Raw genomic sequence first — 22,661 nt, forward strand, 5'->3', positions numbered from 1 at the left:
CCCACCTAGGTCCTAGGAGGTTTGAATTGGCTTATTGTGAGAAGTTTAAATGGTAGCAAGGCATGCATTGGCTCTAGTATTTGCCACTAGATGGCAGTATGTAGCAGTTTATACCTCTGAGGTCTCAGTTTACCTGCTAACAGCCAGTGGGATGTGCTTTTGTAGACCACCAATACAGTGCTTTAGATTTATTTATTTATAGATTTTTCTTTTTTAAGAAATCAGATGAAGTCATGTTAGTGTTGTGCCCAGGCTATCTTCATTTTGAATATAAATGTAGTCTAATGAAGTGAGGATGTTGGCTCACAGTGTTTGACTAAATGAGTCAGGAGATTTTCTAATTATGTACTTTACTTATGTGTATCCCTTTATTTAAAAGTAAGGGTAATTCTCGGATTGACAGGAGTACGAATCCTTTGGTAGAAAACTGCTTTGCTCAGTTTCAAGGGTCAAAGCAAATTTTCTGCAAATGATACAAACAGTAAAGTGTAAATAGGGGGTCTTTCTATTAGCAGGGCAGACATAATGTGACTCTATCAATGTCAAAAAACATCTAAAACAGAAAGTGTCTTTTTAACAGCTAAAACCTGTTGCATAAGTAACAATAAGTTACTACATCTTTATACTCTGAAGGGATTTTAATGAATTCTAAATGTTTGATGTTTTGATGGACTAGGAGCTTCATCATTTGTGTTTGTATTTGTAAATGGTTTAATAATAAATACGATTTTTTTTTTGGATGTTGATTGTACGCATTTCATTACCATTGTAAATCAATATGTTGGTATATTGTCACTGATGAGTTTTACTTTTTTCTTTCTTTCATATTTCCCCGTGGCCCGCCTACTTGCTGCAACAGGTAAGACTTTTTTTGTCTCTTTTTTTGACTCACTGTGATCCAAGTTATAGTTACACAAGTGTGCTACAATCCAGGTCATAAGAAGGCAGATGTTTTCCTCCTCTGTCTGCTGCAGCTAGTATGACCGTTGCTCTTCAACCAAGTTAACTATGTACACAATATTAGATTCGCTAACATCAGACTGTAGCCCGGTTAATTGTTAAATTGGATATGAGTAAAGGAAGTGCATGTGGTTGCATAATATTTAAGGAGGTTCCAATTTAATTGTTAAGATCCACTCGATATCATGTTCAAGTCCACTATAGCAGAGAACCTAAATTTCAGGTCAGTCTCTCCTTGTAGGTGAGGCAACTTACAGAAAGCACCATAAACAAAATTTACTTTTAAAGTTATTCAAAGACCCTTGAATTGAATTCTGATATGTCACCAGAAGATGGCAGTGTAGACGGCTGTTCCTCTTCCTGTGGTGTACAGTTATAATGCTGTATCTGTTGATAGATGAGCTGTAATTGGACTTGGGTGGTCCTTTCCTCTATTTAGCTGTTTAGCTGTTTTATTGTTGTTTTTTTTTTTGTTTTTTTTGTTTTTTTTGCCATTTCAGGTCTGCTCTGAAAGCAATGACCAAACTATTCAGATGTAAACTCAGAAATATCATACTCACTATGGGGGTCCTAAGTGAGTATGTGAGTAGTTTGTAAAGGTGTAGATATTCTCATCAGTACCATACCAGATTCCTAATCATTTGTTGGGGGTGGAGCAGTGTAATTGAGCCTGAAGTGTTACTATGAAATCATTTTATCAAGGCCTCATAGTTGGCATATGACCTTATCGTGGCTTTTGTGTGGTTGGAAGAGAACAAATGCAGCAACTCACAGAAAATGTATAAAAGAGTAGAGATGACCAGTGAAGGATGGACACTGCATTGGCCTGCCTGCCTGTAAAGCCATGTCGGAAACATCAGTTAGTTTGTTTGTAACTAAGCTGTGCTTATGATAGCTCTGCTGTCGTCAGAGATTCAAGCCCAGTGACGTTGGAGTCATCATTAGTTAATCCACTCGCTGTCCTGTCCTTTTCACTAGTAATCTTGTATGAGCGCACACACATACTTCTCTCCTCACAAATGAGAAGGGAGGGCAATGGGTCAGAGGTTGTATCTTAATTGTTTCAGGGTTATTGATTTGATGAACTTTCCCTGACCTCTTTCAACAGCTGATGTAGAAGGCAAAGAAAACGGGAGTCTCTTTTCTTAATGGTTCTGTTTTTCCAATTTATCAGTTGATTGGATATTTTTAACCATTAAATATTATATAAAGACACATTTCTGTATGATTATATATTTTGTACCAATGTTAGTAAAAAAAAAAAGTGATTCTCTTGGCATGTAGATGCCAAAGACAATTCATAAAATGGGTGTACTTTGAGGCAACAGGACATTCTCGTTTCAAAAGTTACAGGACAGATAGAGGGTAAATTTCCTCATTCATCAATTGACTGATAAAATCAGTTCTGCTGCACCCTGACTTCCTCAAGTCTGTTTTCTCTTCTTTTTAGGGCCCCAGCCCAAATTAAATCTAAAATAAAGGTCATGTATATAGATGACTGATGATGTATGTTGTATTTGGTCTTCATTGATTAGTTAAACTAATGGTTGATATATATCCAATCAGCTCACAAATAGAAAAAGAAATAGGAATAGAAAAAGAAAGCCTTGTACTGAAAATACACAAGACCGCTGCTGGTGCTGTTGATCCTGTAGGCCCCAAGATATCCATATATATTTACCAGTGCATCCACCCACTGCTTGTACTGAGAGAGAGAGACCTGCTGAATGTGAGGGGTGTAGGGAGGCTGAGATGTAGACTAGGGCATGAGGGAGAGATGACTCATTTTGTCTTGTGGTTCTTTGAGGTATTAAGAGAAAAACAGCCTCCCAGCAGCCACCACAAAACCACTTACTGAATATAATTCAGTTCGCTACAAGGTGGAGGATGTGTAGCAGGTGTGTGCGCTGTTTTGTAAAGCTTTGTGACCCAGACATCAGTGTGAGTAATTTATTCTCCCCCAGCAGAGTCTTAAAAAGACATACTAGAAAAACAGAGATGTTCTGTTCTCATGGAAGTGTGAGGAAAATTAACTACTGACCATTAATCCATTGCGTGTGTCTTGTCTTTGAAAGTGTGAACATTTTCCAATATGTAGTTTCGTCAGTTCCATGAACTTCAAACTGGCCAAAGCTGTAAAGAAATCCTCTGAAAATCTTTAAACAGGCAAATCTATTGTATTTAATATTAACTAGATACAAGTTGCATTACAAAGTAGATGTTATCAGATTCCTGAGACTGAAGACCATTTAATTGTACATATTACTGTTTTATACTTAAAGTTGTACTTTAATGAGCTATTTGTAAGTTTTGCTATTGCTATATAGCCAATGTTAGCATTGTCAAATCAGCTGTTTACGTCCCAGTCTAGAAGAAACATTGTGAGTTCAGCATCCAACACACCAAGAGCTGTCTCCAGCAGTAGAAAGCAACGTCAATTTTAACTCTTGGTTTTTTTTCTATTTCTATCACTTCTTATCTTCTTCTGACGTTAGCTTGCTAACCAACTAGTCCAGGCCCAGTCACTTTCCAATACCGAGTCACTATAATGTCCAGTCTCTCCTAAAGAAGTATTATAAGCCTAACCTCTTTTTAAACGAACAAAGTTTGAAGCTCTTGGCAAGACTGTTAAGTAAAAAGCTGTTAATGTTAATGGTTATGTAGCAATAGCAAAACTTACAAATAGCTCCTTTAAAGTGCAATCAGATATAACTACAGCTGAAGTAAAATGCATGATAGTATTCTAGCACATAATTTGTGAGGTCTGAATTGATGCAGCTGTATTGATATAAATATACGTCTCCACGTTTTCCTTTCAACCCCTTCTCTTCTCATCTTTATTGCTGTATTAGCATTACTTCTGTCCTCTGTTGTCTGGACTTGGAGCGATGTGTGTTCTTTGGCTACTAATCCTTTTAATGCCAGGTTTCGCCCCACATTATTCAAACCTGCTGCTCACACACATCACACACAATGTTACGTAACTTGGATCTTCTGTGTGTGTATGAGTTGGGACCTATTCATACTTGCAGGGGGAATTAACTGTACAACATACTACAGGTAGCATTTATCAACAGAAGCAGAAGGTGATATTATTGTTTAATGTCTTAGTTGTGAATCACGGATAAGGATACCTGAGGATCCCACAGGCGTTGGTGCATTTGAAGCCATTTTACTACATTGTGATTTGTAAACTCTGCCATTGGATTTTGTGCAGAGTCATCTACGGTGAGGTAGACTGATAACATACTCAGAACATTCAGCTATGGTGTGAGGTGGGAGAGGCTCCTTCCATCATGTTGGATACAGTTTGGTCTTTAAGGTGTAGATTGTTAATATTTCTGTGTTTTCAGATGAGAGACTCTGGTTGAATTTGCTTTCTGTCTAAACGTGGTGTGAAAAAGAAGCAAAAAAATCCACATCAGTCAAACCATATTGGAAACATTCGTTTTTGCCCCTCCTCTGTGCTCTCCCTCCGTCAACCAATCTTTGAGACAGTATGAATGCTGAGGCGGTGGATCCAGGCCATTCTGGCTCTGTGTCTGTGGCCGAGTCTCTCCCTCCTTCTTTCCTGCAGTGTGTGTTAGTATAGAGCGAGGACTAAGGACTTGCTGCTGTCAGCCCAAATGCTCCAAAAGCGCTTCTCTCTCTTACGTATGGAGGACAAAATGGCCACTCATCATTCCTCCCTGCCTCTCTGACTGACTCACTCAGTAGCTCTCTGTCATTCTCCATAGTCAGGGTGTGACTATGGAAAACCACTGCCAGGGCTTACTGGTAAAGTCTGTGTGCGCTTTCCACTATCAAACTCCAGCTCAGCCAAAAGGCTTTACAATTCAACAATTCAATAGGCCTCTTTTTTTTCATCGCTGGGACATGCCAGGCCCCTTTTATCAACTTTTAGAGTTTGCATTTCCCCAGAAAGACAGCAGATGTGAGTGCAGTTCCTCTTCCTGTATGACGCATTTTGCCAAAAAAGAAACTGGAATTAAAGCAGAAACAAAACCAATGTACATATAGCACTTCTTTTGTTATTATCAAAAGGAAAACAATACTGAATAGTCAGTCCTATTAATGAAGCAGTATTGAGTCTTTTTTTGGCCTCATTTATCTGAACAAATTGTATCTTTTTATGTGTGATTTTCATCATTTGTGGATGTTTGCAATGGTAGATAAAATACATTTTTACGACGTAGGCTTTTGTTTAGTAGATAACATGCATAAATAGACAGGCCTGTTATTGGACTTACACTAACTCATATTTTCAGTTAGTATTCATTGTGTGTTATATGCATGATTTGTAGCCCTGCAAAGCCAGACTACATATTTATAAGTTTTTGCCACAGGCTTTGAGTTTGAAAAGCCTCTGTGAAGAATCGTGACATTGAAACCAGAACTCCTGAACTTTCTAAACAACTATCAAAGCTAGTTATTGTAGATGTATAAGCAGGATGCTGTAGCTGCATTCCCTGTTTTGTACTTGAGCTTTATTCAAAAATTGTTTTAAATAGATGTGTTTGGTGTTAAAAGCGTTAATGTTGGTGTCTGAGGGAAGTAGACAATTGTCTGTTGAACTAGTGTTGTAGTATAATGTATGTTTTTATCACTCTTAAGTCGTGGACAAAAACAAGTGCCAGTAATCAGTAATTACTTAGTAATGAGCATGAAGTAAGTAATTTACTGTCACATTAGCCTACTAACATCTACAGCACAAGTATGGACAAACCCAACATTCATAGCACTGGCTGAAATGGATGAATAATATGGAAGAGCAATAACTTATTTTATTCTGTTATCTTTGTAACTGAGGATAAATTCCCTGACTGCATTGCACAGATCAGAAATGTCAGCACCGTGCTGTGGTTGGCACATGTCCCAATCCCGTCCATTGAAGTTAGCCTTCTGTACAGTAGCATAGTGCTTTTCCTGCAAATCATGCAGCGCCAGACTTTTTAACTTTGGTCATCATGTTAACTAATGAAATGATTCAGTGATCCAATGTCAGTAATGTTAGTTGCTCATGAGAAGCTGTATTGCACAGCCACAACAAAGGCATGATGACACGCACCCTAATCCAAGAGGTGGTTAAATCCATTCACTGACAGTGAGTGAGGTAACTAGAGGACTGAAGTTTGATTAAAGGTGTTTGAAGCCTTTTACTCTGAGTGCAGTTGGTGGGCTGTAAGCAGGCTGCTGTAGGACTGTACGACCCACCCAGAAGTCATGTGATACTGATTCACCCCAGCACACCAAGTCTGTTAGGACAAGTCAAATCCCCTGCATTGTGCTCATCCTTCACCCGTTGTTTCTTGGCCGACTGTCTCTAAGCCAGTGGACGCTCTGTGAGGCTCTGTGAGTGCGTGTTGTGTTTTCTGTCTGCTGGGGCACTAAGCCATCTTAAGGCTGCCTTTCAATGAGAAATGACAAGATAAGGCCTAGAAGCAGAGGGTCTCTTGTCTGTCACGCAGAGGGCTGGCATTGAAAACTAGAGGTTGTACAGAAAAGTCATGATTCATTTGGAAACTGACAACTAAACCAACAAGTTAAAGCATCATGGCTGTTTTTGCAGTTTCAAAAGGATGACAAAAAATCCTGACGACTTTGACCCCTCAGTTATTCTGACAACTTGTATGTTCCATTGAAAATATGTAGTCTTCTTGGTTATCTGTGTCATCCCTGACTTTAGGGACAATCTGTACCATCTAGTCCCTCATATGTCACATTTAGTGCATCCGGTGCTCAGTGCACCTACATCAGTCCTGTGGCCTCATTTATGTGCACATAAAACGACCTTAGTGTATGTTGGCCAGTCAAAAGACTAATTCATAGTATTGGGGACAGTACAGGGCTAGGCAGAGAATTAGTGATGTGTAATTGTATATCTGTGTCTCAGGCTATAGAGGGTGGAGGGCTTGTGGTGTAGGAGCAGGGAAATCACTGGGCCACATGCTAATCTCTGTTGATGGTTTATGTAACTCCTAGTATCACATGATCACACGTCACCACTCGCCCAGCTCCTGTCGGTACTCAGTAATTCACTCACTAGTCAGCCATTCAAACACAAATGGATGACATACACACATGTACACAGTCATAACCTGGCATGCTGCCTTTTGATTCCCTATTCAGCTGCACTCACTAATGCATCTGTAGGGGGAGACGCAGATCTGTTCTTTAAATTTTAAGAAGGAACGAGGGCTGTTTGAAAACACTAAACAAAGAAGCTCGGGACACACTTGTGTGTTACTTTGGAGTGTATATGTTCCTGCTGACGGACGGCTCCATGAGAGTGCGGGGTGTACGAGTTCAAGGCCATGACGAGATGGCTGTGAAGCTTTTGTTCTGGGAGCTGGAGCAGCATCTCAAAAGGTAAAATAAAGATGGGGAACCCCCAGGGAGTTAGCTGCCTGGGCCAACCACTACAGTAGCTGCACACAAAAGGATGCATTCATGGCTTCAAGGGTAGCATTAGCATTAAACTGGTTTACTGGGTGCTCATCACACTGTAAGTTAAATTAGATTTAATATCTATTGCAAGTTGAAGGGTGTATTAATGTGGCGTAAACTATGGACATGCTGAGACAAAGAAGATGACATACATCTGCAGTATGAATATGTGTCATTTGCAAATATCTCCAGTGGGCAGTGAGTAATTAACACTGTGTGTTTCTTTTTCAGTAACTGCATTGCTTATCATATTCTGCTTTTGCCATCACAGTGGTCTATCTGGTCCATCATATCACATGAAGTTATCCTCTACTGCAGCAGTATAGCAAGACATGCAGCCCACAGTACTGTTCCTTTACTAGAAAAGAAAATGCCATAAAAGATTTGTTCAATTAGGGACAGTGGAGTTATTGGTTTTGTTAAGTACACCTGTACAATCTAGTTCAACCAAGTACAACAGCCCTGCAGTAAATCTTATCTTTGGAGACTGTGCATGTCATTGCTGACCATGTGTCAGAGAGATGTCAGTTCAATCATCATTCATGTTATATTTAAATTACCTTGTTTATTTCTAAAAGAAAATCCTTGATGATGTTCTGGTCCTCACATTCTCCAGTTTTAATGGAGAAATGTTAAATTCATACATATTTAAAAAACTCATTTATGTTTGAATATTAATTAATTGTATAGAGACTTGATGCATATTTGTTTTTGGAAAGCAGTACCGTGTGCTCATGTATTTAAAATGCCCATCAGTACTAAAAATTTGTGTCAGACAAAAATAGAACATCAACCAGATGTCTGATAAAGGAGCTTGAACATTTGGCTTAATACAGTTTGGGTCATTTCTCTCTTACGTTGCCTCAGTAGGTCACTGGGCCGGTGTTGTTTTACAGCAACGCATCAGATGTCTGGCATACCTATAACACGGTCTGCTCGTGTCACAGTTAAAAACTTTGGTAAAAATTGAGTACAAGTTGTAATAAAGCAGCATTATTGAGATGTTAGCATCTCCATCAAGCAGCTCAGGTACAATATAATAGGTAAAGTCCACTGGTGGAAACTAGACATCATGGTCCTACAGGTGAGCTCAAATCTTCTTTAATGGTTATAAAATGAAAAATTAACATTGTGTGTAGAAAACTTAGAAAAATATGAACCTGCATCTAAAAAACTTACAAATCTAAACAAACCTTAAACAGCATCACAAAACAAGGAGTTCAGTAGACTTGTTTTGTTGTTGTGCTTTGACTCTGGATTTGTTGTTTAAAGCATGAAAATCTTGTTCTTGACCAATGGCTTATCAAAGTTTTCTTGGAACATCATTTAGCTTTCCTCTTGGCCAGCTGCCAGTGGTGACAATTATAGCTCCTACCAGGCCTCTGTGTACTTGTGAGCAAGTGTGACCACATTGGAGCTGAGGTAGTACTGGCTATTTGGGTCTGGATAATTGGCTAAACTGTCTCCCAGTCAAAGAAGAGACCGGAAGAGATAAGTGTGGCTTAGATCCTCTTGTTAAGCCATTTGGCTTCTTGTTAAGTGCTGAAGTGTTTGACTGGGATCAGAGGTGAGCAGAGGCTGACATCAGTACAAGTACGTGGAGGCTTTGTTTCTTCACAGTACTGGTGCTTAACAAGCTAGGACTGAGCTCTGATACCCAAATTAGCCTTAAATTAAATGTGAACACTGACTTAAAGAGTATTTGGAAGGTACTTGGCATGTACTCTGTGTTTTATTCTCCCTGGTAGCTGCCTGCCATTGAGGCCCCTTGATCCACAGCTACACCTCAGTAATGCTTAGTAGGAAATAGGTCGGATTTTAGGACCATTTATTAGAGTGTATTTTAACATGGACCCCTACATAGTTCATGGATTACCTGCAGTATCTTATGTGGCCTTAACCATACCTGTAACCCACCCTTTTGTGTCTTCTTGCTTGGCTCTATGCCACACCTGATCTCATTCTGGAAGTGTAACCATTTCCTGTTGGTCAATATGTCAAAGATTTGAAATATTGGTGGACCCTCTCTTAATTGATAAAAGAAAAAAAAAAGCAGGATTTCTGTATTTGTTTTATGCTGCATAGTGTAGGTGTGATCAGACAGCAGGAATGTGAGGAGTGTGTACACATGATTTTGAGGGTTTTGGGTGTGCATGGAATGTGTGAGGGCAGCTTTCCAGAGAATGAAGGGAGGTGTGTGTTTGTGGGAGGGGGTCTTGTTCAGACGATGTCTGAGGAGGGAGTTGTTTAGGTGTGTCTTTATGACTGTTCAGCACAAGGATACTCCCACTGCAAAATGTCGAGAAGGCAGTTTTGGTTGTGCGGTAATGTCGTTTGAGTCAGATTGACCTTATTGATCTACAATGACCTCCATCATTTTAAGAAAAGATGTATAATGATTAAAAAGGGTCATATAGTATTAACAGCTTTCAGCCTGGCGTCTGTGGATCCACAGGAGAGCTTGATTCTCATTCTTTTGTGGAGTTTAAAACCTTGTAAGAAATGTTTTAATCAATTTAGTGACAGCCAAGACATGTCTCTATAACAAATTACACGAGAATATGCCTGTTACACCCTATTTTGGAAGTGGGATGACGCTACAGTAGAGTATGATAGTCCCTGTGTTGTTTTATTCTGTGAAAAATATCTTCTCGCTGTTCTGCATCTGTTAAATCTACATCTAGCTAAGTGTAGGAAAGCATTTCAAATGTCTGATGTGCCAAAAAAAAATTCAAAGGTTAAAAAACAGGTTTGATTGACAAAAACTCCCAACTATTTTTGAATTTGATAAAATGTTAAATGTTTTGTTCATCCATTGTGCACAAGGTTTTGTATTGATGGGTATGTACCCTCCAGCAGTCCCAGTTCCCAGCTTCACGCTTAACAGCTTGACCACATAGTTTTTACCCCTTAGTGCTCAGGACTCTGTAATAATTTGGCTCATTCTGCCAGAATTCTTTGATGATCTTTTGGCTCAGCCTCACAGCTGTGTAGTGCTGTACAAGGCCACATGAGGGCAGCATATGTGCAAGATAGCATTTCATTGTTGTTTGAAACCTTTTGATTTAACACCTGCCCCAGAGCTTAATGGTTTATTTCTATCTGATCTGAAAATTATTGTTAACTATCCTCTTAATATAGTGCTCTTATTGTAGATTGTATGGATCATTGTGATAATGTTTGTTAGTTAAAATATATGATGTGGGAATTGATTGCATCATATTTTTAAAACTTCAAAAAGAGTACAAATTTGCATGTAAATATTACTAATTTGTGACTGAAAGCTCTGCTTATGTTCCTTAATATTAAGGGGATGAATATAAATGACCACTTATCATTTAGTATGTGTGGTAAACTGTTTATAAAAACAACTTGCTAGCCGAGGGATTCCCTCAAAGTGTTTCCCTGGGATGACAAAACTTCAAGCTTTTTTGTAATGGACATTTAAAACAAAACATTAATACATCTCTTAGGTACACTCCTGTGTTAATAATGCCCAAGGCAGCACAGGCGACTGACATAGGGTTAATGTGTATTGTCGCTGTAATATAACAGTCGTACATCTTGCCTTTCCCCTGCCTGTGTTAGTACTACAGCCCTTTCTTCTTCCTCTCCCATCCGGTTCTCCCCGGTTTCATCCACCTCCCCTCCGTTCCCGAAATATTTTATGCAAAAACGTGTCAGCTGAGCGCCAGGTGGGGGCGTTCCTGAATAAATCATTCAAACAGGCCCCGTCTCCACCAATCAGGAGGCGGCCTCTCGGCGTGTCACTGGATAAATTATGCGGCCTCATCCCGAGCTGCAGATTTTTTGCTTAGAGCTGAGATGAGCCGACCTTGGATTGTGTTTGTAACCGCTGCGGTCGCTGCACGAGCCTTTACCGGACAGAGCACAGAGTAGTGCGTGTGGATGTGTCTCGCTGAGCTGGTCGTGTGGAGGTCGAGTCGGGACACGGGGTTGTTCGTTAACGGACTGTAAAACATGAACAGCATGAATACGCCGTGCTACACCGTAGCTATGGATCTAGGCGTCTGCCAGCTGAGAAATTTCTCCATATCGTTTCTGTCGTCGTTGCTGAGCGCGGAGAGCTCGCACGTCAAGCTCGATAATAGGTAAATGCTGTGTTATAGAGCTGTGATACACAATCGCCCCTGTATTCATGTGTTCAGGGATCAGCTCCCTGCACATGCAGCAGTAATGTCACCGCTGTGTGATGGAGAGCCTGCACGGTCGATGCATGATACAGTGTCATTACACCCACAGAGACTACACTGCCATAAACGCTTTCTAGGGAGAGGGACGAGGAATTGTCCCACAATGAAACCAGGCCCTTGACTTTTAAAAAAATTTCCAGATGCTTCCTGTAACGACCCACATTTCTATGAAAGGAGAGAGGCTGTTTTCTCCGCGGGCTGCGACTCCATGTTTTTTTTTTGTATTAACTTAAAGCACATAATGGTTTAAAAGGTTTTACTAATTTCTCTCTTTTTCTTATGCAGTTCGTCAGGAGCCAGCGTTGTGGCCATAGACAACAAGATAGAACAAGCAATGGTGAGTTAAAACTTGTGTCTTTCTTTACACTGTGGAAAAGGTTGATCACTACAGTGGCTTTTAGTCCGTATGAAACGACGGAATTTGTTTTGAAAGATAGGATTTGTTTAGGTAAAATATTCAGGTACACGTGTTATCAGAGTATAAATGTGCACGACATGGACAGTGGTGTATGTATTCATTTAAAATTTTAGTATTTTGTATATTGTTAAGGAATAAATTGAATGTTACATGTCATTGTACTGATGTGCTCACATCGGAATAAACCCTGTAAATTGTGATAGGATCAAAATAATATTTAAGTACTCATGTGAAAGTAGTTGGATTCAATCTAGCGTCCTCAACAAAATAAAGGTAACTACCTCAAACCAGCTGCTGTGACCAGTGTGAGACAAAGTCACGGACGTTTTAAGTGTTTTTTATTTATATTTGTTTTGTTCACTCATGGTATTTTAAAACCAGGTCTCTGAGTTCAGCAGTTTATTATCAGAAAATCAAACGGCGTTTTATTTTTCTTTTAGTTTCACTCTTCCTCTGTTGTCGTCGCTTTCGGCTCTGTTGCTAGGCAAACTGGAAGGCTCACACGCCTGGTTATAAATATCTCTGCCTCTGATTGGCCGACACTATAGTGTAGGCTGGGTTAATGACGTTTCACCCTGGGAATATTCTTTCTCACGTTTTCCCATTATCATCCGTTTTGTGTAGTATATCACTTCATTATGTTGGATGAAGCCTTAGTCACAAAAGATCTGGGCTTAGGTCAGAAACTTTTTGTACACCTTTACGATTCTCTTACCCAGTATAGTTTGTTGTGGGGCATATCAACTCATTGATTAATACATAACATACTCCAGTGCTGACTGTCTGTGAATCATTAACATAAAACATACAATTCTCTTTATTCTCATAAAGGGCTTTTACCTGCTTTATGTCTCAATGACTAGTTGCTGCTTCAGCTACACAAGTAGTTTATATTCTGATTAACCTTATTTTTAAATAGTATTCATATGGAGTGGTTTATAGAGCAAACAAGCTTTTAATCCATTTATTTAATAACCAATGAACTGTTTGAACTGTTCCTGTATACAGTTATAGGTTAGGTATTGCCGTACATTTTGAAGAACTTAATTTCCTTGTCAGGTGTGAAATCCTTTTATAACCACACTGGATAATCTTGAAAATGTATGGTGGTCAGGTTTAAGAAAAATTGTTTTTTTAAATGTCCTCGAGGGGCTTACATTTCTGATATAAAAGGTTTTTACCTATTTGTGAATGTGATTTTTGTAAAGTTCAATATCATATTAATGCCATCTCCCTATCTTTTTTTCTAGAAATCACGGGGCATTTCTTAGCATTTGTTTTACTGGAGTGTTTAATCATTTCTTATAGTGTGTGTGATCAAATTTCTAGCATCATAAAAAATCTGCGGCATAAAAATTTTGTCACAGTTTAGATGAGGTTGAAAAACCCCAGGTTTGTGTCTGACCTTTCATTGAGGTGATTTTATTGATGGATTCCAATCATAAACTCATATCTCTCTGTCTCAGGACCTGGTGAAGAGTCACCTGATGTACGCTGTGCGTGAGGAGGTGGAGGTCCTCAAAGAGCAGATCAAGGAGCTGATAGAGCGCAACTCCCAGCTGGAGCAGGAGAACACCCTGCTGAAGACACTGGCCAGCCCAGAACAGATGGCCCAGTTTCAGGCCCAAGTTCAGACTGGCTCCCCGCCTGCCCCTCCGACAGCTGCCACACCGGGACCCCCAAACACCGCCACCCTCGCCCAGCCCGCATCGCACAGCTCTGGCCCCTCGGCGTAGCCCGGTCTGCACTGACAAAACAGACTGACTGACAGTTTTTGAGTTCTGCTACCGCAGCAGAGCCAAACCTCGCCTTCTACAGCAGGAGGTTGCGCTGTTAAGACAAGAATTTGCACATATTTATCTCTCAGAAGGATGCAGCCAGCGGGACGAGCAGTGCTGTGCTTTACAGCACAGCGGAGGGTGACAATCTTGAGACACTGTTTTGGGGGCTGGGGTGGGGTTGTTTAATAGGAGGATGAATCATTGAACATTTGCCAAATAACCCTTGGACATATCAACTAGAATGTCTTACCAAGAAAAACAAAACAGCTTATCAGTGGCGACAGTATACTTAACTATAGATTTAAAAAAAATCACTGTGCCTGTGTCTGGATTTTAAGTGATGTCGATTTTACTGATGAGGGAGATGATGATGGAGCAGGAGATGGAGGACTCTATTGGTTGTTACCTTTTTGCTGAATAATGTAAATAAAAGTGGTTCTCTCTCAAAGCTAGATCTTAAAGTTACAAGTTGAGAGATCTGAGAGAGAGAGAGGAACAGAGAAAAGGCCTTCTCAGAGTGACAAATGAAGAATGTTAGCAATTATTATCATGACGAAGTCCCCATCTGGAATGGGGGAGTCAGGGGGAGGGTTGGGGAGGGGGTGGGAGGCTATTTTGAACAACACTTGGCAGCATTGATGACGTTACTTCAACTGTGGGTTGGTGGGATGAACAAAACATGGTTTCTTATGGAGATGATGATATTCTATTTTCAGTATTTCACTTTCAAGCTTCTCATTTTGCCCTTGACAAAGCTCATTATTGCTGTTTTCTCAACCCTGCAGTGGCATGTAATTTAAACCTTATTTGACAGGGTTGAGACATCGGGCTAAGCTGCATTTTCTTTTTTCCTAAAAGTTTGATGGGCAGAAAACGATGTATATTTCTGTATAGTGTAAGTACCATGTAAAATAGTGAGGAGAAGGAGAAAAATAACAGATGCTATCTAGGTCACACAGATTGAAGCGGGTGAGCGAGGGACGTGCTAGTCTTGCCCAGTCTGTGTTGTCTATTTTTAATGCTGTATTTTCAGGACTGTGGATCGACAGGAGTTTAGGTTATTTAACTGACAACACGCAGCGAACAATGCTGTCCATATCCCTTACTGCAACATTAACTCTTTGACTGTAAATCCATTTTCACTTGGCTCTTTTTCTTTCTGGAGTATTGCACCTTTAATTTTTTTTTAAAAAGTTTTGACAGTGAAGTACTTCTGGATGGACAATATCTCAACATCTTAAAAAAAAAAAAAAAAAAAAAAAAAAAACTAACAAAAAAAGAACAGAAAACAAATACAAACTCTGGAGATGTTATTTCTTTTTCATTCTGTGTATCAGTTGTATGCTCATGTTCTGTGCATGTTTCCGCAAAGACCGGATAAGATATTGTAACATACATACCACAATTGCACTTGACAGCTGCACTTCACAACTTTCAATAAACATGCTTAAGGAAGAATAACCACCTGGTCACTATCTCTTTGTAGTTTTTACTGTCCAGTTGATGCGACAATGCAAATGTGAACCAAGCCTCTAAATGCTGACAGGCTGCTTGTTTTTCTGAGTCCACTCACGTGTAGTCACGCTGCATCCTACCTTGTGGTATGTTGAGTTGGTCTGCAGCTGGATTCCTCTCTGCTTCAGGATGTTATTGAATCAAGGTTCATGACTGCCTACTATGTTACTGTGCAGTGAGGGTAAAAGACACAAACAAGTGGTTTTAGGTCTACAAGGTGACCCGTTCTGGCTTCATGAAGGTTTTAGGTTCAGCCAAAATTCCCTAAAGGTTTCCTATGTAATCTGAAACAATTTATATTAAAAAATTCAGACAATACTTATAATTTGCATGTTCAATTAATTCCAATCACTAAACTAGCATTTGACTCATTTCATGTAAAATCAACTTCACAGGCACAAATGTGATCTACAGGTCAATGTACATTAAGATTTCCACTAATAAATAAGTGATGAATACATATTTACACGGCCTTGAATGGTCACGCTGCGGGAATTCCTGCTGGAGTTTAACTGCTTTTGTCCTAACCACGACATAGAGTGTAACATTTAATTCCTCACCAGACATGCATGCCCACTGTAGAGCTGTTAATGTACAGATGACATCTGCTCATCATGTGCGTGTGGAATCTTCCATATCCCAGTTGAACATGCCTTTAAATAAAGAATATATTTTTATTAATTCTTAAGTTTGTTCATATAAATAGTTAGCAGGGGTTTTTTTTGTTTGCTGCTGTTATTTTGCATTTAAAACTACACTGTGCAGTATTTCCACCACACTGCGTTGGCTTGTCAAACCTAAAGCCCTCCTTTTAGAAAGGGAGGGGGCTTCTCATCCACTATTCCAATAAAACACATCAGCACATCGTGTGTAGGAGTGGGTGCACTAATGAACACCGGGAGTCTTCAAAAGCAGAAGGGAAACCATGTGCTCCCTAAATGCTCGACATTTATTTGAAAAAAGATTCTTCTCACACGACACAGACAAATACAGAAACAGACAGATATGGCACATTGTCAGCAGGAATCACTGGCAGCACTCAGTCTCGCATCAACAGTCTCACACCTTCACACAAACAGGTGCCAAGTGAGTAATGAGACACATGTTCTCCAGCCAGCGTGGTTTTAGACTGTCCGTAGAAAAGCTGTCAGTACCACAGACTGCAACACTGTAAACGCTGAACAAAGTTTGGGACATGTCCGGAGGAGGAGCCGGTGGAGGCGGTGGTCCGGGAAGCTTCTCTCTCTGAGATCTGCTGGATCTGAAGCTGTGGCGTCAGTCTCTGGGCCTCTGGATGGAGTTGGGGTTGTGCAGGCACGGGCTAGCCAGGCTCAGTGAGGGCATGAAGGGGTAGGACACGGGTCCGGAGGCACCTTCTGAATCACATCCCCATGCGGATGCTCTGGATGATCTGAAATATGGCTGAGAGCACACACACTGACTTGTTAGACCATGTCTGTTTGTTTTGTTTTATTATTCAAATACATGACCAAGGCATTTCTCACATTTAGATTTGGCACAGATGCTACATTAGTCTACTGTGTGCAAAACACATGCACATCGTTCACATACGGGGCAGTGTTCAACAAACTGAAGATTCTTTGTTTCATGACTCACAACACCGTAGAATGCTAAAATTATATTATTTTATTGTATTTAGAAAGACCACATCTACTGCTTCTACCTCTACCTTCTACATGCAGTAAAGAAGCTGTTTTTCCACAGTGTTGCAAATCTACTTTAGCTTACTACCACAGGTATACATGTAATTAATCACCATATTATCTGCATTAGTTTATGACTATATTGGTGTAATCCAACATGCATTACCTACATTGGTTAAATATCATAATAGCTGTATTAGTTATGCAATTGAAGTTTTTATTTGTTTTTTTATTAAGTAATAGATAAAAAACACAATGCAACACAAGACAACATATTCCAGTAAGTCAATGAAGAACAGGAAACAGAGCAAAACAAATCTGGGCACATACAGGGGTTAATCCAAGTAAAATAAGCGAAAGCGATAAGGAAAATCCAAAAGAGAAAAAAACAAAATGAAGCTTAAATAAAATGCCACATAAATACAATATAAATGGTGCAGAGGCTATATTAGCTTATTGCCACATTAGTATAATCAGCCACTACATTAAAACAAACAAAGGCAAAGACATAATGCAAACACACATTTTCTTCTGTAGATACAAAAAGTGTGTACCTGATCCACACACAACAAATACAAATAGGGCAAGCAACCAGGGGCCCACAGGATACTTCTCCTCTTGTGGTCGCTATGGGAAACACACACACACACACACACACACACACACACACACACACACACACACACACACACACACACACACACACACACACACACACACACACGTACACACACACACACACACGAACACACACACTGTAAATTAGCATTACTGCAACACAACAGAATTATGACAGATGCTGCAGAACAAAAATAAAACTTATTCAATGTGGGTTGATTTACAAAGTAGTTTCCCATTACCATCACTGGTCAGGTGGTGGTTGCTCTTTCTGTTTAACCCAATAACCACCAATTGTCTTGTTTTTCAGAACTAAGGAGACGATGATGATATGCCCACAATAACAACTGTGTGGTCACACTAAACAAACCCCAGTGTCTAATTATACATTGAAAGGTGCAGAGTTAGTGGTTTTTCACATTGTGGCTCATGTGGAAAAGATGAGTGGAACAGCACGAGTCAGTCAGTCTAGACGAATTTAGGGAGTACCCGTCAATCCCACAAGATGATATCATCTGCGTCACATGTTTTTCTGCTGGTGGCGAGGGTACAGTGATGATCTTGATGCCCCTGGAAAAAAGTGATGTGCTCATTCACACCAATATTATCTCCCAAGCCCACTTCAATCCTCCCTGGTGGGTTCCTCACAGTAAATGGGATTTTTAATGTGTACATGTGTGTGTGCTGGAGGGCCGGTGACAAAAAAAAAATATAGGGGCCCTGCTTAAGACAACAACAGTGTAAATCAATGGTCGTCTTTGCAACTGTGCAACATGTAAGAGATGCAGGAGACAACTTTTTTCATTATCAATTAATCTGTTGCAACAGAAAAAAAACACTAGCTACTCTCTTTTTCTTCTGATGAACTATTACAGCAGAGAGGTTGGGTGGAAAACTTATGACAGATACAGAAGAAAGATGCCTCGTTTTTCATAAAGAGATAAATGGGAAAAAAATGTTGTTACTCTGGAGTTTGTTTCTCCTCACTCATCTTGGCTACAACTATGAGAGCAGGTATGAAATGGGTTTTTGTCAACTGCTGTTTCCAAGGTTAAGAATGAACTTCAACTCTCAATTAGCATGGATGAGAGGTCCTCAAAGTGCTCAAAGGGATGGGAATGTGAATATCTACATCTTCATAACAACTGGGCAAATTCCTTCTGCTGATAAACATGTGATGCAATCAAAAGGGAGACTCTCAGAAAATGGTGAAACATGTCCATCACATTTTCCCAGAGCTCAAAGTGATGTCATCAAATTGCAGCACAAAACCAAAAGATACTCAATTTACAGTGATATTAAATATTAGTGTTAATTAGTGTCTGACAGTTGTACTTGATTAATGATTATCACAGCATCAAAACAGTTGCTGCTTAATTTTCTATCCATCAGCTAATTGATTCATCAATAAAAAGTTTCACCACTAGCTAAGTCAAAATGTTCCTGTAATGCTTACAAACCCAAAGTCCACAAGTAATAATTGTATTTACAGATTAATATGTTGAATCAAATTTTTGTTGATGAATGAATGAATGAATGAATGAATTATTTGTCATAAAAAGAGTTTGAAATGTCCATCACAATTTCCTACCACTAACACAGAAGACTACTAAAACTGTTCAACATCTATATTTGTGAAGCTGAAACATGTTCATTTTTTACTTTCAAAAGGACTGAAATATGTTATTAATTTTCCCATTGAATGATCGATTAATCGTTTCATCTGGCTATCTCTTAACCTTCACATATTAAATACACAGTTTGATATTTAATCCATGCATGAATCAGCAGTGGTTCCAGTTATTTAACGACATATAATAAAATTCATCCACTTTTTATTGTCACTCCAACAAAGTACCGTCAGGTTACAGTGCGGAGGGCGGTAACGAGCGGAGTGTATCCAGGCTGAATAAATTACATTTTAACGAAACAGCCCTGTCTGCTGGGTCCAAGGGTAAACTGACTATATCACCGGACCGCACGGTGAGGTGCAGGTCCTGAGTCACGCTGTGCGACATAGGTGTGATAAACAGGCACATTTAACAGCCAGCTGGCATCACCACCACCACCGCCACGCTGCTGTATTCACACCGGAGAGAACGTCACTTATCCCGGCTAATGTCATGCTGGCGTCTCGCTGACAGTTAACGGCTCACCAGCGTCTTGGCTACGTTTCCTCTCTGCGTGATGTTCTTGCTGTGTTTCTCGTTGGCCATGCGGATCCTCTGTTTAGCCACCATCTTCCGGAACGATTACAATACCCGGGATAAATTAGTGTGTTTAGCCTGTGATTTTCTGATGCTGCAGGCTGACGACAGCACCTCTGCATCAAGCTAGCACAGTGAAACCGGAAACTCGACGAATTCACTTTCAAAATACAAGCACGAAGTATTAGTAGAACGATTGAGCATTTAAAGAACAGGTACGAAACGACATTTTGTATTTTACAGAAGCGCACAAAGTTCATTTCTACTACCCACATTATTTCATCTTGTTGTCAAAACTCCCGAAGGGACTTAAATGCAAAGTGTTTTTCATAACTTTTACCCTGGAAGTTATCACAGGAACTTACCTGTCTCACTTTGCTGCACTTCACACAGCTCCCCTTTGCACCTGGCGGAGATGAGCGTGGCCAGATCTCATCTGGTTTGATTGTGTATCTGTTGACATATGGAGGCCGAAATGTGAGCACATATCCATAAACAAACTAACAAGAAAAAAAATATAGGTGATGTCATAGCAGTGGCAACAGCAGCAGTCGTAATAGAAATAGTAAGACTCACATCATCTAAGTTCATATTGATGACAAGTACCCTCAGTTGCCACTTAATTAGGTACACCCAGATAAAACTAAGGTTGTCTAATACACCAGTCCTCCATTAAAGCTTGCCTTTATGAAGGTTAAAATCTTTAGCACCACAGACTGTAGCTTTTAAAACAGCTTCAACAAAGACTGATCATGATAACCTTCATGGAGGTAGGATTTATTGCAGAACTGTTGTATCAAACCGCTTTAGTTTTATCTGGGTGTGCCATATTTGGCATCTGAGGGTATTTGCCTTCGGGATGAGAAATGGGTGTAATCCTCCATAGTCCTGGCTACAAGAATATTGTGACTTGAAGAATCTCGAAAACTGCAGCGGTGGGGCAATATTTTGAATGAGAAAGAATCACAGTAATTTAATTAATCTAGCCCATACTTCCAGCGTGATAGTCCTAGCTCCACACTATGCTACTCACAAGCAGCCTCTAAAGTTACTTAAATTACAGCCTTCTTCTCTATGAATAAATACAGGGGAGTAATAACTACCTACTGACAAGATCTTTTCAGGTCAGGGTAGTAAACTGCAACTTTTTTCACACATGATTTGCAAATATTAACCTTTCCTGGCCATGTTATGGTGATAATAAAAACAAACAAAAAGTTCTAAAACAACTATTGAATTCCAACCCTGACATGGTGAATGACTACTCAGCTCTTCTCAGGGTGATGTGCACATTTCTGAATCAGTTACAGCAAAATTACATCATTCACTCTCTGACAGTACAAGCTGTCTGCCCAGAGAGAAAGGAGGGCAGAGACAGAGCAGATGTTGCCTAGCAACTGCATCAAAGAGGTGTGCTTGGGGAGGGACAAACAAACTCCGCCAATGGAGAAAGGAAGAGACACGCAAACTAGTCTAAACAGAAGACTAATAATGATGTGCAGACTGACAAGTGTGTGACATCGTTGTAAGTAGAAAGGGGAGGATTTGGTTTGTTTTGTCAAGTACAGTTAGACAACCATGTACAGCTTCATCAGCGGACATGTTGTTGTTGTTAGTGCTAAAAGGCCAACACAATAACGCCTGACAATGTATTTCCATTGTAGTCCTGGGAGTGTTGGTGTGTATTTGACTTTGGTTGATAAAACCCTCATCATGTTTAATTTTAATCTTCAGCTGTGCTTATATTTTTCCTCTGTTGTAACCCATCCAGGTGTGCACCACCTCCAGGCTGGTTCCTACAATCCTCAGCAGGATGAGTGATAGAGAATATGGATGGATTTATGGATTGATGTATCCCTAATGTTCACTGCTGCAATGACTCAAGTTCCCTGAAGCAAATATCTGATTGTATCTCTTGTCATTGCAGCATTTCTTTTTCTAATTTAAGAGCAGCTTGTTTGGCTCATCAGTCTGAAGCCTGCATGATACTGATATATTGATGTCAGGACACTGATATCAATACATCAGTATGATACTAACATGCTGCTGTTGCTTCATTTAAAGGAATACATTTGGAAAATATTTATACACTTTCTTTCGAAGAGTGAGATGAGAAGATCAATCTCATGTCTGTGTGTTAAGTACAGAGCACTAGGATGTTTTTAACTTATCTTAGCATAAAGACAGGAAGTGCGTCCAGACAAAAATCATGTGAAAAAAAAACTGAAACAAAAAAAACAGCAATCTTTGTTCTCGACAAACAACAGTTTATCCGTCCTTCCAGCTCCTCTGTAAAGCAACGCGGTGTAGCAGGAGTCGTTGAACATAATCGCTGAGCACAGGCTTTGGTTTTATCTTTACAGACAAAACTGTACCAAAACCTGGCATCCTCACTGTGACAACAGCACTCCAGGTGCTGCACACAGTCACCACACCCAACTGTTGTTTGCCAAGACATACTTCCAGTACTCTACCCCTGCCTGAAGCCACAAATACTTCTAACATTTCTCTTTATATGTGTGAGAGAGACAGTAGAAGTGCTATGAGGAAGTAAACAGAGGTCCTGGCAGCAGATCAAATGTCCTCATGTGTTCAAAGTCAGCATCAATGGCTGACCTGGATTTCAGGCCTCTCACTTTCCCATCCCTGGGGTCTCCATTGTCTGTGTCTCTCTCTCCGTGTGAGACTCTCTCTCTCGCTATGAGAGAGAGTAGACTAAAGTTGTACTGTAGGGAAGAAAAGAATCATAATGCAAGAACAAATTGGAAATTAGTGAAAGAGAGTAGAGATGGGGGCCAGGACAGTAAGAACATATTTTCTTTAGTTTTTTTTTTTTT

At 39.9% G+C, this 22,661-nt stretch overlaps 2 protein-coding genes across 4 annotated transcripts in view; one reads left to right on the top strand and one right to left on the bottom strand.

Annotated features, from left to right (window-relative positions):
- The window catches only part of LOC130177419 (TSC22 domain family protein 1-like), a 31,286-nt gene extending 15,633 nt beyond the window's left edge, over positions 1-15,653 (top strand). Inside the window, exons 1-3 of one of the 2 annotated variants that reach the window (XM_056389149.1) lie at positions 11,195-11,519; positions 11,907-11,958; positions 13,506-15,281. In XM_056389149.1, coding sequence (XP_056245124.1) covers positions 11,389-11,519; positions 11,907-11,958; positions 13,506-13,775 — 453 coding nt within the window. In that variant the 5' untranslated portion in view covers positions 11,195-11,388 and the 3' untranslated portion in view covers positions 13,776-15,281. Of the gene's footprint in view, positions 1-11,194; positions 11,520-11,906; positions 11,959-13,505 lie in introns of those variants that run through there. The other variant, XM_056389148.1, reaches the window with a different exon arrangement.
- Positions 15,654-16,265: 612 nt separating this feature from the next.
- Positions 16,266-19,962, bottom strand: serp2 (stress-associated endoplasmic reticulum protein family member 2). 2 transcript variants are annotated; one of them, XM_056389153.1, is made up of 3 exons: positions 19,774-19,961; positions 17,554-17,626; positions 16,266-16,757 (listed from the first exon to the last, which is right to left on the bottom strand). In XM_056389153.1, exons 1-3 carry the CDS (start codon positions 19,855-19,857, stop codon positions 16,717-16,719), a joined length of 198 nt encoding a protein of 65 aa, XP_056245128.1. In that variant the 5' UTR covers positions 19,858-19,961; the 3' UTR covers positions 16,266-16,716. The 2 variants fall into 2 exon arrangements, with proteins under 2 accessions (XP_056245128.1, XP_056245127.1); XM_056389152.1 differs by lacking the exon at positions 17,554-17,626 and having other exon boundaries at positions 19,774-19,962.
- Between the last annotated feature and the right edge of the window lie 2,699 nt (positions 19,963-22,661).

This window comes from Seriola aureovittata, chromosome 11 (assembly GCF_021018895.1).
Source record: "Seriola aureovittata isolate HTS-2021-v1 ecotype China chromosome 11, ASM2101889v1, whole genome shotgun sequence".
In the NCBI taxonomy this organism is placed as follows: domain Eukaryota; kingdom Metazoa; phylum Chordata; class Actinopteri; order Carangiformes; family Carangidae; genus Seriola; species Seriola aureovittata.